This window comes from Nematolebias whitei, chromosome 16 (assembly GCF_014905685.2).
Source record: "Nematolebias whitei isolate Nwh7 chromosome 16, NemWhi1, whole genome shotgun sequence".
In the NCBI taxonomy this organism is placed as follows: Eukaryota; Metazoa; Chordata; class Actinopteri; order Cyprinodontiformes; family Rivulidae; genus Nematolebias; species Nematolebias whitei.
The window spans coordinates 5,930,031-5,945,226 of NC_056513.1; the positions used below are offsets into that span (position 1 = coordinate 5,930,031).

Below are 15,196 nucleotides of genomic sequence, written 5' to 3' on the forward strand. Positions count from 1 at the left end.
CCTTGGCGTTATTAGCACCACGCTCTAACCAACTGAGCTAACCGGCCATGGACATTAAGGTCCGATGATGACTTCATGACGGCGGGTCGACACGTAATGGCCTTTTCAAGTTGTATTTAATAAAAATAAAGAGTTAAATACTGAATGAAACCTCTCGAGTCTCTTCGACAGTAACAACCTGCCAATCCGTCCCTGAACGCACCACCAACCTCTCTTCTCCACAGTGAATGCCAAAGAAACGTGTTTAAAGTCCATCAAAGAGTTTAACAGAACAATAAAAACCTCCTGGACTTTAGAGAACATTTTAAAACAAACCTTCTGAACTTGAAGAATATATTTTTGGATTAAATTTTCTGTCATAATTTACAGACAGTAATCATTGTGAGACGCTGAGTGAAATTCATTAAATATAAAATGATGACCCATTGTGTCGTATTTTCAAAAGTATTTCACAAGTTTGACTTAGTAACTTTTTTTTTATGAATTTGGTAGAAAAGGACCTTTATTCAAGAGGACCTGCACTGAGGGAAACTTACGTTTTATTTAACACCTTATATTGTAAAACATTGTATTTTAGTGTATAAGCTCATAAAACTCGTGCTGCTTTAGAAACCATCGCTCCTGTCACTCGTTTGAAGCTTGTTCAGACGTTTCTCCTGAAAGTGATGATGGTTCCAACTTGGAAGGCCCGACCCTCGTTAACCTCGTTAGCAGCAGTGACCATCTAAGGTTACATTTCAGACCAGCAGCAGAAATAACGAAGCACCATCGGGCCAGGAGCAGAAATAAACGAAATTTAGATTAGTAATGCTAATTAATGTTAAGTATCTGAACGTGTTGAGTTTATTTTACCAGGAAACTGCTGTGATGGGAACGGCCTCCAGGAACCCTCCGGCTATGAAACCTGAGCTTCTTCGTGCCTCATTAGAGGAACTGCATGTTGACTCCAACAGCTATAAATATGGCGGGAAGGTGAGAAGACCCTGGAGCTTTTCTTCTACACCGATTAAGCAAAGAGCACAAGTTCAGCTGTGAATTGATTAATGAAACAACCGAACACTTCCTGGTTGAATTACTTGTTAAATACTTTGACACTTGACGTGAGTCTTCTTTATGTTTTTATTTTATTTTATTACGAAAGCAACCTAGGTGGTTTATTTTGAAACCACTAAACAACTCATAAGTTGCATGTGAGGATGAAACTTGATGACATTGAAATTAAAGTTGTTATTGCCCGCTGCTCGTAAAATTCAATTAATTTACTCATTTAGCGCCAAGTCACAGCAGAAGTCTCAGGGCACGGAACAGAAACATTCATGTACGTAAAATGTACGTTAATAACATTGTTTATCCGAGGAGCAGACTGCTTTGAGTTTAACTTCATCACGGACTCTCATTTTGAGCAAGAATGAAGGCGACAGTGGAAAGGAAAAGCTCCCTCATGAGGAAGATTTTAGAACAGGGCTATTCAACTGACGGCGCCTGGGCCGTTCCCGGCCCCAGGTGACTTTAATCGGTCCCACTTCAGAAAAAAAAAAACTTTTTTGGGGGGTGGCGGGGAGATTTCAGGGTTTGGGTGCTGTTAATTGCATTTATGATTCAATGTAATAAAAATAAAAAAATTAAAAGGTAACAGATCGTTGTAAACTTTGGTTTATTTACATAATGATTTTAATCGCTGGATGTCCGGCCCCCGAGCTGTTGGCTTTCAGAAGCTGTGGCCCCCTGAGAAGTTTAGCTGAAACAGGCTCAGGACAAACGGCCATCTGCTTCGACTGGCTGGGCTTGGTATAGGAAGGAAGAACAGATACACAATGGCAGGTCAAGAATCACATTTTTTTGTTGTTTTTGTTTGTTTTTTGAACATCCAGAGGACCTGACTTAATTTTTTTAGATAAATAAAAACTATTCAATTTTAGCAATTCATTTAAAGAAATTAGATCAATTTGTCCTCTAGTTGTCTAAGCCTATAGCAGCATGACAAGCCAACCCTAACTATAGGATTTATCAGAAAGGAAAGTTTTAATCCCAGTCTTAAAACTGGACAATGCCTCATGGACAGAAACTGGAAGTTGGTTCCACAAGAGAGGAGCCTGATAACTGGTAGCTCTTCCTCCCATTCTGCTTCTCTAGGAACCGCGAGTAAGCCTGCAGTCTGAGAGCGAAGTGCTCTGTTGGGAAAATATGGAACAGTAAGATCTGTAATATAAGATGGAGCTAGGTTGTTGAGGGCTTTGTAGGTTAGACGTAAGATTTTGAATTATGTTCTGAATTTGAGCCAACGGAGAGAAGCTAAAACTGGAGAGATATGATCTCTCCCAGTAACTCCAGTTACGACTCTGGCAGCAGCATTTTGGATCAACTGAAGATGTTTTAAAGAAGTATTTGGACATTTATTTAAACCATTGAGCAGAGAGAGGAGAGCAAACCTCCCGTTGTTTCAGTACCAAGATAATCCAAGTTAAGATTATACAGAAGTCTGGGACTAAATAAAACAGACCAGAGTTAAAGTTTCACATGTTCCCTTTGTTTTGCACTTGATCAAAACTACCAGTATTGAAATAAAAAGACCAATAAAGCACAATTATTTCATCAACAAGCAGAGAAAAAAAGAACAAATAAGTGTTATTTATCAAAAACACAACGAAAGGGAATGAGATGACACTTAGGTCTCCCATCATTTTACATAAAAGAGCTTTAAAAGGGAGAAAAGTCACTTGGAAAGGGTTAAATAGTGTTGGTGCCACGTCCATCAGTCATCTGCTCCTACGAGGGTCCAGAGTTTGGAAATCGTCTTTGTTCCTGTGTGAAACGAATGATGTACATTTTTCATACATTTACAATGAATGGCGGCAAAAAGTGGACCAGTAATCCATTAAATACTCATTTTCTTCATGTTCTGAACCAAATTTGAGTGAACAGCTTTAATTTCACCAGGATCTGGTTCGGTGAAGCCTTCCTGCTTGGTCCTCCTCAGCATCTGGTGGTGCTCAGAGGCCGTCTGGCTGCGGCGGCGTCCTCGTTGTTCTGGTTATCTAGGTCAGCCGTGGCTCCGTTTGTTTGCTTTTGGTTGCGTTTGATGTCAAACACGTCCCACTGCTCCGGCAGGAGGCCTTTGTTGAACAAAACGGACGCCAACCACGAAAACAGGATGATGGATACGAGTGAGATGACCATGATGAAGGTGCGGAAAGGAAAGTACTGGGTTAACTTCCCCTCCTCGTTCAGCCGGCAGCCGGGGAACTTGATGACGAGCGGGAGGCCGATGAGGGGCTCGCCGCTCAGAACCCGCAGGACGAAGCCTAGGACGTAGCCCACGATGGCGCCATAACCATTAGAGATCTTAAAAAAGAGGACGCACACCAGCTGTGAGAACATTATCGTGTAGGACATGTCAACGCCAACGAGCCAGAAGACCAGGACGCTGCTGTCCAGGAAGGTGAGACCAGTCCCAGCCAGGCCCACCACCACCACGGAGATCCGGATCACCCACTGCATCTCATAGTCTGAAGCCTGAAGAAGCAGAGAGACGACAACAGGCGGAAACGAGAGTCAACGTTCAAATGATACAAAGTTACACAACATTTAGATCCAGCCATGATTTTCTCTGCCTGAGGCCAAGAGATTTTATTAGAAAAAAGAGAAACTGGTTTTGATGCGGCTCCCTGTGCGAAGCTTTAGTCTCGATAGGAGTATCAAAAACTTGTGAAACTCTCTTTCTTGAAGTTTTTAAAATAAAAATAAAAAACTGCTCAGTGTTGTAGCAGCCTGCGATGTTGTAAACACTGACGCTGCATAAAGAAAATCAAACGAGAAAAAGACAAAAAGAGGTCTTCAACTTGTGGCTCTGGGGCTACATTTGGATCTCCAGCCGCTGTAGTGTCTCCTTGTATCCCAGATGAGTTGAAAAGGAGGTGCCGTGGATGCATTCCCATCTACCTGGAGCTGGTGGAAAACGCGGCTTGTGACGGCAGGAGGACACGGGTTGTTCTTCGACACCTGCAGTTCCATCCGCGGGGATGAGGGGCTCGGCAGGCTGCTTGGAGGAGTGGCCATTGCTCGTGGAGTTCTGCCCAGCATTCGGGCAGTCCCAAGTGGGCCGAGAGGTCTGCTGGGTCCGGGTGGACGGATCGTCATCTGCAGCCAGTTTCTTTGGATCCGCTGTGGGATGGACTGCTGCAGATCCTTCCTGCCCACAGACAGCATCTATAACAACTCTTTAATGAAATCAGGATGAGCTGCAACATTTAATTTCCTTTAGGGATTAATAAAGTATTTTTGAATTGAATTGAATGAATTGAATTGTAAGTTTGATGCAACATAACATGAAATTGAGCCACTTTAAGGTTTAAACTTACTATAGGAAAAGTCTTTTTTTTTGGGCACGGCTATTCAACTGGTGGTCCGGGGGCCAAATCAGGCCCACTGGTGAGCTCGGTTCGGCCCCTGAATGGGTTCATTTTTAAATAAAATAGATTTTAAACCATAAAACAAACTTAATTAATGACAATAACTGCTGGATGTCTGGCCCCTGAGCTGTTGGCTTTCAGTAACCGTGGCCCCCGGAGCAATTCAGTTGAATAGCCATGTTCTATGGTTTGCTTGTCCAAACCTTCACAAAATGTGCATGGGATGCTCTAAATGATCTGCTATTAAATCTGTACCGGAACCAGCTAAATATCAACTCAATCATGTGTCCACTCATTCATAAAGCACATTAAAGCTCTAATGTATTGCAGCCACGGAGCTAACATTTCCAGCTGACTGACAGGCAGAGACTTGTTCCACAGTCCTCACCTGCTTCCTGATGATGTTCTTGTAAATGTTTGCGGAGAACAACGAGGCGGAGGACAGCAGCGCCGAGTCCATAGAGGACATGACAGCAGCAGCTACGGCTCCGATCCCAATGACCGAGACGTAAGTGGGCGTGAGGTGCAGCAGCGAGAGGGGGAGGATCGAGCCCGCGTCGTTGCGCTCATACGGGGTTGGTAATCCATACGCTGTTGAGTTCCAGTCTGAGAAGAATTACCAGAATATTTAGATTCATTAATCTGCTGGGGGCAGAACAGAACCAAAACGGAACTTGCTCCAAATGTAAAAGACTTTACGCAGGTGGAGGTGTTGCAGGTGCACCTGTAGATGCAGCCACAGCTCCGACCAGAACAGACGGGATCCCCAGCACCAGGCAGAAGGCTGAAGAAGCGAAGCACGTCACTTGAGCCTGGGCGCAAGACGAGGACGACAGAATCCTTTGGTAGAAGGCCTGGTAGGCCAAACCACCCAGAGCCTGGCACAAACACACAATTCAAACGTGAACACACAGAAATACACAACAACAACAAGAAACCTGACTGGTACTGTTATACTGGGTTTCTATTTCTTTATTTTAATAACCAGGCTGGAGTTTATTGTTGACACAGTAGGTGTGAGTGTTTAGTCGTTACCAACCCTGGTCCTCGAGGAACACTATCCTGTTTTACTTGCTTCCCTGCTCCATCACACCTGATTCAGTGATTTCTTTACTTCCTTAAGCTCTGCAGAATTCTGTAAATCACCCATTTATTAAATCAGGTGTGTCAAACCAGAGTAATGACAAAAACATGCAGGATGGCGTTCCTCAAGGACCAGAGTTGGGAACCATTTTGTTTAGAGAACTCCGAGGCCTCTCACCAGCAGCATGAAGTCATCAAACCACTTGCCGGCCTCGTTCAGCTCCACGGAGCCCACCCAGGGATCCTGGAAGGTCTGGTTATACGCCGTCAGCGAAATGTCCACGGAGTGAGGGTTGGTCAACAGGAAAGGAACACAGACCCACTGCAAACACAAACACGCAACAAACTCCTCGTCATTTGGGTCCAGGAGATGTTTTCAGGTGAGATCCTAATGATTGAGTGTTGATAAAATGAGAAAAGTCACAAAGTTGCTGCTCATTGTGCAAGTTTCATGTCCCGGTGTTTATTACTTCAATGAAACTTAAAACAATTAACTTTATGAACGAGCTTTACCCCTCTATGTGCTGCCAACCGTGCCTTCATTCTCTGCTGCAGGAAACTAAATGTATGATAGAAAAATATAAAACGCTAACCTGTTAGTAGACATTTACTCACCAGGCTGACAAAGATGAGGATTAACTGAATGACGTCTGTGTAGGCCACAGAGTAGAGCCCCCCCAGCAGGGTGTAGACTATGGCCACCACTGAGGAGATGATGATGGAGTAGATGTAGGGCAGGTCCAGGATGACCTTCATTGTTCCACCTGGAAAACAGCAGGGATGAGTGAGCACAGGTGAACATGCTTCTGAAGGTCAATGCAAATATCTACTGTTGTAGATTAATAAATGGTTTTTAGACGCTCTGACGCGCTCCAACATGCACCCGGTCTGATGTTTTTAAGATTTGATAAGAAGCTTTCATATTGTTACACTGCTTATTTGTATTATTAACATTCAAATTTAAACAAAAGACATTTGTGCCGTTTGAATAAAAAAAAAACCTAAAGAAGTGGTGATGATTCAATTCAAACATGACATTTATAATGACAAAACAGAAACAGAATGGTCGAAGCAGATGGCCGCTTGTCCTGAGCCTGGTTCTGCTGTAGGTTTCTTTGTAGGAGTTCCAGTTAGTTCCCTACATCTCTTCGACACTAGATGGCGCCAACAGGCTCACGCCCGCGGACCATTATCCTAATGAGCCAAGTAGGTATCTCCGCAGACAAATTTGGAAGGCGTATCTGGAGGGTCACATCCGATGGGACGATAGAAAAATGGGCGTGTCTGGAGGGCCACATCTGATTGGATGAAATAAAAAAGGCTGAACAACAACAAAAAAAAGCCATTTGCGTTAACCACAGACATATTAAGTCTATGGTGTTAACCGGTTCGACATTAGCGGCGTCTCCATAATTTCTCTTTCCGCCTCTCTTAACTCAGAACTTCCGGTTACATTTCAAAATAAGAGCTACATAAATGGCTAAATGTTTGTTTTTAAATACCTAGCCGTTACTTTAAAAAACAAAATCCATTTTGGTTGTTCAATAATGTGAAAATAGTTACAATCGATTCATAAAGAAAGAAAAATAAAGTAACCAAAATAATAATGACACTTAAACTGGCTTTGGGACAAAGGATGTTTCCTTTAACGTCACATTTTCTTGTTCAATTTTTAAATCAGTCACTGCAGATGAGTGATTGTCAGTTTCTGTCAGATTTCTGCAACTGGAGCAGGTATTTCTGTTTACTGGTTAACTTCCTCAGCTGTCTCACATTTTAAGGGTCAATCCTACTCCATGTTTCAGCTCCTTTCATACATCAGGTCTCATAGAAGAACTTCTAAAGAGCAAATTTTGTTTTTAGCTTTTGTTTTGGGCCATTATCTCGTCACAGGACTCATGATCTTTAATTGAGACCAGACTTTTTGACAAACGGGAGCAGCTTTCGCTTCAGCTGCTTCATATTTCATTGTACCCAGACCACACTCAAGCCAACCTGTGTCAGGTGCAGCTGCAACCAAGAACAAAAGAGAATCTTCTTGTGTTTGACAGCAGATATAACACTGTTTCATAGAAACATTCAGTTTTTAAAAAGAGCTGACGTAACTTACCTAAAGAGCAGTAAATACAGCTAGCCAATCAGTGTTTGCCCTCCAGAAACGCCCACTTTTGGTCTGCAGAGAACCCCTTCTCTAATGAGCAGCAGTTGATGACTTCACTCCGACGCTGGTGCATTATCTGCCTACGGGCAGTTGTGTTCCTGGCCACATTTGTATTCCTTGAGTTTTGTAAAGTCTAAAACCTTGTTCCTGCGTGTTTCAGCTTTTACTCATGTGCTTCTCCTGCGCCCCGGACCTCCCTGCGTTCATCGTGAACCTCCTAGTGTTTTCTCCAGTCGTTCCTCGCCGTCCACCTCTTGCCCACCGACCTACGCAACCTTTCTGGGACCTCCTCGTTACAACTTCTGGAATCATTGGACCCCTGTGAGAAACTCTTCCCCTTTAAAGTAGGAGATTAAATATATTCTGAACCATCCTCGAAGAGCCAAGCCACCTTATTAACTGTTGTCCTTGCCCTTCAGGGTTCCAGTCCCTCCCACCCCTCGAAGCAAACTGTTATTATTTTCACATTGTAAAAAAACACTGTTGAATTATTCTCTGGTCATGGAGTTACCCCTTTCATTTACTATCAGGTTATTAAGTACATCCTCACATTATTCCTGTTAAAAGGGAGTTTTTCCTTTCCACTGTTGCCTTTGCGCTTGCTCAGGATGGGAGACTGCGACGACGTGATCAACGAGTCTGCTGGCTACCTTAGATCGAGAATGATGGAGATGTGAAAGGTCGCAGATGTTTTTCACTTACTGAAGTCAAATGTTATAACTCATATCACCATGTGCGATTGTTAAAGAGTGTTTTGTCTGGACAGAGTGGAGGCAGAGGCACGGCGCCTTTGCTCAAGCCTAAGAAGTTGACCGACCCTGCTCATGTACTGATAATATTTATAAGGAGACGCTCTTTTAGGCTCTCGGCGAGCACACCTGGGACGGAGCGTCATGTAACATGTTGATGCTTGTATTTTCAACTATGCTCCACCTTGCAAGATTAAACCTGGGAATTAAGAGAATATCTACCTCTCCCGTGTGGCACATTTATTTAAAGAGCTATTACAAGGATAATAATAAATTGTCCTAACAGAGAACTTTATTAATTGGCTTTTTTATGTGTGTGAATGTTTCTGTTCAGTGCCCTGAGACGACTTCCGTTGTGATTTGACGCTACATAAGTAAACCGAATTGAACTGATCTGAATAGAATATGGACTTTGACCTATAACAATTACTTCATCCTTCTTGGTGAATTAAACAAAGATCCATAATTAAGAAAATAGGTACCGGTAAGTGCCTTCAAGGAGTAAAAAGTGTGCAGAACTTTAGGTTCTCTGAGCAGCATGAGTGAGTGTCACCAAGTCACCCTCCTTTTCTCTGAGGTTGTGAGGAAGAGGTGAACATTTATGAATAAACAGTCGGTGCAGCGACAGCCCCATATATAGGGGGAGGGCCCTGCCCTATTTGACACCGACAGTCTCATTTACAGCCGATATCCACCTTATGATATGAAAGAGAACACCGTAAATGTAAACAAGTGAGAAAAAAAGAATCGTGTTACTCAAATGTCAAGAAAAACAACACCATCTGTCTGGATGGTGCCCTCTGGTGGCTGGTTCCTGTCCCTGCACTCCCTGGGTTCCCATTCTACAATTATCCTTATCTGTGTCACCTGTGTGTCCTGTCCAGGTGTTTGTGGTTGTGTCTCGTTGTGGTTGTGTCTCGTTTAGTCAGTGTATAGAAGTCTGAGTCTTTGTGTTATTCGTTGTCTGGGCATCGTCTGGTGAGATCTCCTGAGTCCCTAGTGGTTCTTGGTGTTTCTATGTGCTTCTGTACTGAGTAAGTTTTGCTGCCACGACAGTTTGTTTATTTTCCTTTATTAAAGTGTTTCTTGTTTTGCCACCTGGTCTCCGAGTCCTGCCTGCACCATCGGCTCTTTAAATCACAGTTTATGACACTATCTTCCACAGATTTCCGTGACTCAGCCTGCAGCCGCTCCACAACACCCATCCATCGATTGTCTCTCACCACCCTACGAGCTTTCACCGCTGTCCCACCACCATTTACTGCCCCCCATGTCCCATCTCCACCTCAGGTTTCTGTCTTCTCCACTAACTTTTCTTTGTCTTCATGCAGAGACATGCTCCTTCTGATTTACCCTTTACCCCCGGGTGCATTTTACTACATGAACGTTCTGTGTCTAATCAGTATTTTACTTTGCACGTTAACTCTTCATGCATTAGCCTTGCTACACAATGTGACGTGGCTCCAGAAAATTAAATCCCTCTTTGAGCAACCTGAAATTTAGATGAACTGAACCTGGATTTAACCTACTGGTAGATGTGCATGGAGACCTAGCAGGGCCTCGGATATGTTTGTTCTGCAACGTCTCATATGAACATTACCCAACACCATCACAGCATCGTAAGCGATTCCACAGGGTGGAGTAAAGGGGTTAGTTTACCTCATATAGTACTATAATTCATATTGTTCTGTACCGAGCTGTGCAAAATTAAAATAAAAAGTAAAGGTGAGGAGATTCTGTGCAGCACACGTGTGTGTTTGTGCAAGAGGTGGAGTAACTTACCCAGGCTGACAAGTGTGCGTGCCACCCACAGCACATCAGCTACGAGTGCAGGAAAGATCAGCGCGCTGCTCAGGACGTTCCCATACTTCCTTTGGAACGGGTCCATCATAGTCATGTAGTTGTTTTCCCGCATTGGTTTCACGAAGAAGAAGCCTCCTGCAGAGAAAAGGCAACAGAACTACAAGTGACTACAAGTTTGTGCTGGTGAACAAATGCAAAATCAAGTGTTCCCTTCAGATAAATGGTAAATGGACTGTACTTATATATATATATAGGGGTTGAAAGACGACATATTTTTAAAAGTCGACTAGTTGATGTGACGTCATAGGAACTCAAGATGCTATTCGTAAAAGAACATAATTTATTTTTACAAAAAAAAAAAAAGAACAACAAAACATTGGGAGCGTATATTTACGTGCCTACCATTTATCAAACTGCAACCTTGGACTCTTTGGATTCTATCTGACGTCGTCCTTGGCTGTGCACTGAGCGATGACATCACTCTTATCTGAACTCTTGCGGTGCCTCTGTGAGTGTCTTTGGACACGCTCACAGCCCCTGCGCCCGCCTCGCGCGACATGTCGGCATCATTATGTGCTCGTGTGCAACTTTTTTTTTTTTTAATTTTCAGGCTATTAATCTTCAGCCAAAGATTAAGAGTGTGTTAGGAATTTTTTAGCCTCCAAAATCTATGTTGTCACTTTCACCACTTTATCAGGTCTCACTTGTAAATGAGTCTTCGAGGCTCAATGTGATTTATCTGTTTAAATAAAGGTTGAACGAAAAAATAAGTAGCAGGAAAACCAAAACTATTACTAAATTGCAAAAGTTAGTTTTATTTTATTTAATCCACTAAATAAAATAAGCCACCGTGGCAGTGGTGGGTTCTTCACTGGCGGTGGCTTATTTTATTTAGTGGATTAAATAAAATGAAACTAAAAACAGCGGACGGGCGGTTGAACCGGGAGAGTCATCTTTAGTGAACTACTTCCACACTGTTGATGAATTTCTACCTTTTTGGTAAAACTTGACCTGCTCCTCGCCTTCATCTGCTTGGAAGAATGCGTTTTGTAGCCAGCGGCCCGGCGCTGATCACGTGACACGCAACACAATCGCAGACTGCGACTAGTCGACTAATTGATTCAACCCCTACTTATATACAGCACCTTTCTATCTTATCAAGACACTCAAAGCTCTTTACAACACAATCTGTGCCCTCTTTCATACAGCACTCTACTGGATCTGTACAAAGACTAATCAGAGCTTTATCACATTCATACACCGATGGGACACACATCCGAGGGGTTCAGTGTCTTGCCCAGGGGCACTTCGGCATGTGACTGCTGGTGGAATCGAACCCCCAACTCTCCCATTGGAGGGCGATCGCTCTAACCACTCACAGCTTCGCTAAACAAAACCCAAAATGCTATGCTTTAATCTCAACCAGGTCAGATTACTACACAGCATCTAAAAGCTGTTTTTAACCTAACCCTAACTGTGACATGAGCAGGAAGCAAAGCATTTAGCCCTGCTTTAAGAGTAATTTCAGAAAAACTTTTCAGATTAAACGTCTTTTCAAGGGGAATGATTATCCTATTTCTTACTGATATACACAAATAGCAATTGAGAAGTTTGAATTTAATTGTATGAAGTTTACGGTCTAAATTAGGGCTAATCAACTAAACTGCTACTGTTACTGAAAGCCAAGAGCTCCGGGGCCAGACATCCAGCAGTTATTGTCATTAAACAAGTTTGTTTTATGGTTTAAAATCTAGTTTGATTGGGGACTGCCATGGCATCTATTATTCTACACCTCGGAAGAGTGTCTACGTTTCTATCTCCGTTAATGCGGCACAAACCACAGCGTCTATTCCCACAAAAGTTATATCAAAACGACCGGCTCAGCCCCGTGATGTGTGCTATTACTTTCATTGGCATTTCGAGTTACCATGGCCACGTAATTTGCAAACAAAGACGCAATATTTCACCAACTCCAGGAACTAGTTGGTGACTGCCCACTTATTATTCTACACCTGAAAAGCGTATCTTTTTCAACTTTAATACGGCCCAAACCGCAACGTGGAACCCCACAAAAGTTATATCAAAACAACCGGCCCAGCTCCGGGAAGTGTGCTAATACTTTTATTGGCAATTGGCGTTACCACGGCGACATATTTTGCTAACGAAAATGCCAAATTTACCATAGGAAATGAATAGGAGAAAACTTTTCAAAGAAACTGAGTAACGTCGGGAGCCATTTTGGTTCAACATGCATGGAAGGCACCTATTATCACCTATTATTATTATTAATTAGTAAAAATAATTAACATGAATTATTAATGATTCATTTTAATAATTATATATTAAATTATAATTATATTAACAATTTATATTTAATATTACAAATTAATATCAATATTATTATCATATACGTATATTAATAGTTTATAGTAATTAATAAATCAATGCTATATTGATAATAATTATTAATAATATTTATTTTTAACAATAATTTAATAATAAATAGGCAGTCCCTGTCAAAGTTTCTCCAGGAACTTTCTAGTTTAAAAAATAATCCATTGGTGAGCTGAACTGAGTGCATCCGTGGGCCTGACTTGGCTCCTGGGCCACCAGTTGAATAGCCCCAGTCTAAATGGAAGAAAACTCAGTCTCACGTTTGAGACTGTGCTGCGAGGATTAGCCAGCACCTCGTCCACCTGTTTAAACTGGAAGCCTCTCTTTTGGTGGCAGTAACTTGTCATAAAGCTTGCATACGGTAATTTTGCTGTTCACTTACACAAAACGTTGGAAGCGAGTTGTGCGATTGTGTCAAGGCCTCACCTATGAAGAAGGTCAGGACATAAGGTACAGGCATGAGCGCCCAAACTGCTCCGAGCGTTGGGTTGTAGGTTGCTTCAGCAATGCCAAGGATGAAACCTCCACCAACCCACGTCGCTGCACAGAAAAGAAAATATGTTTTTTTTTAAGTGAATTTTCTTTTTTTTTGACTCAACAACAGGTTGATGTTTTCATCAGGAAGTTTCCGTTGTTCCGCATGAACTTCTCACCAGTAAGAGTGAAGATCCCAACGAGCAGGTTGATTTTGCGTCCAGCCAGTAACGTTACCTCCATGCTGCCGCCCGAGCACTTTTTCTCCTCCTTCTTGGAGCGCACGGACGCCCAAATACCCGTGCCCAAAATCATGACGTAGAACACGGCCATCACCACCAAACCCGGCACATTCAGAGCCATCCTGAAACACTTTGACGTGCTTTTCCTGTTGAGAGACACAGTTTAATTAAACTACACAGAAAATGCAACCGAATAACATTTTCACAAATTCAAATGAAAGATTCTGATGAAAAGGTGCACTGATATCATGCAGAAGCTAATAAGACAAATACAACAAATAAATAACTTAGATTAAAAAGAAGGAAATAAACCAAACGCATTTGGAAAAAAGTGCAACAAAGTTTGAAGACAGCAGCAGAAACAGAGACGATGAGGCTCTGTAGACGAGGTAGAGGAGGGGAAAAAGACGAGAAGGTGGGTGAAGGATGAAGAATCAAGAAGGGGTCTCACCATCACACTTGGCAGCACTGACCAAGATGGTGGACACATGATGTCCCCCGTCTTCAGTGGCTGTGGGGCCTTAGTTTGGACAAACATCAGGAAGGGAGCACATCTCCGAGCCACATGACAAACACATCGAGTTACAGGAAGATTTGGCTTTAAATACGAAAACGGAGGAAAGGACGCAGGTTTGTGTAGCAAGAAGATTTAAAATAAAAAATGGGAACAAGCTGTGAGCTGGAAGTTTACAGATAGGAAGTGAATTAATGGCAGTCACTGACATATCACAATTAACAACTGGTTGTAACAGCAAAAAAACAATAAAAAGGAAAAGCTAAAGAACATTAGCTGAGCGAGTTAAAACCCAGCGAGATGACGAGGATTAAAGGCGGCCTCTCAGTCGGCTGCGAGTCGTTGGCACACTGCATTCACGAGGGAGTCCCCCGACTTTCACACGGTGAGGTGCACGGCCCCGTCACTGACGTTTATGTTCAAAACTTCGTACGACGCAAGGTCTTCTAGCACGAGAGCTCTCCTCTGACAGAAAACATCTGAGACGAATGTGCAGGTCTAAAAACAGCGCTGATGATTAACCTGATGCTGCTCAATAATCCAGGTTGAAAACTCTAACAAAGTTAAGTCAGGTCCTCTGGACGGATTCAAATAAATAAATAAAAACTTGCTGGAACGTTTCGTCTTTTATCCAAAAGACTTTGTGACTCTGAGGAGCTGATGATTCATTATTATCATGGAGCAACGAGCCCAAGTCTCTGTCTTCATTTCAAAACTGCATCTCCTCAGATCAAATGATAAAACTGACTGTAGCTGCCAGGGCTGGTAGAAAACGAGCGAGGCAACAAATTTAAAGTGCACGGCCAAGAATTTGCAAGTCGTGCACATCAAGCACTGGCTGCTCAAAACACGTAAAGTTCAGTAAAACTGCAACACAAAACTTTACGCAACTTTAGAGTCGGCAGCTCGTCTCCCAACAGTCACAGCTCGATGCCCACCTGAAGGAAACCGGGTTACAGGTTGAATTAAACGAAAAGGAAACGACAACGACAACTAAAAATATAAACACAAATGGAGAAATTACATTTCCTATGAGAATGCAGTGTGAATGCTTATTGCTGAAGAAAACAGCTGAAATTAGCTAAAAGCATGCAGAAATGTAGCTGAAAGAACAAGCCTTAATTAGCAGAAGAAAGCAGAAAGAACACATTTTTGCTGAATTACATATAAATTAGCAGAAATTAGCCAAAATAAAGGAAATAACCTAAAAAAAAAGGGCTGAAATGAGCAAAGAAATAGCTGAAAAGGCAGAAAAAAGCTTAAACTACCTGAAAGAAGCAGAAGGAGCTGAAATGAGATTAAAAAAAAGGTGTGGAATTTGCTGAAAAGGCTGAAACTTGCATAAAACAGCTGAATAGTAGCCAAAA

General features: G+C 42.4%; 1 protein-coding gene and 1 non-coding gene across 2 annotated transcripts in view; both read right to left on the bottom strand.

Annotated features, from left to right (window-relative positions):
* trnai-aau overlaps nucleotides 1–47 on the bottom strand; it is a 104-nt gene extending 57 nt beyond the window's left edge. Inside the window, exon 1 of the tRNA in view lies at nucleotides 10–47. This is a non-coding gene — a tRNA (tRNA-Ile). The remainder of the gene's footprint in view (nucleotides 1–9) is intronic.
* Nucleotides 48–2,973: 2,926 nt separating this feature from the next.
* LOC119422693 (high affinity choline transporter 1-like) lies at nucleotides 2,974–13,436 on the bottom strand. Its single transcript, XM_037690085.1, has 8 exons — nucleotides 13,253–13,436; nucleotides 13,026–13,139; nucleotides 10,185–10,340; nucleotides 6,108–6,256; nucleotides 5,671–5,814; nucleotides 5,134–5,287; nucleotides 4,798–5,015; nucleotides 2,974–3,513 (listed from the first exon to the last, which is right to left on the bottom strand). Exons 1-8 carry the CDS (start codon nucleotides 13,434–13,436, stop codon nucleotides 2,974–2,976), a joined length of 1,659 nt encoding a protein of 552 aa, XP_037546013.1.
* Between the last annotated feature and the right edge of the window lie 1,760 nt (nucleotides 13,437–15,196).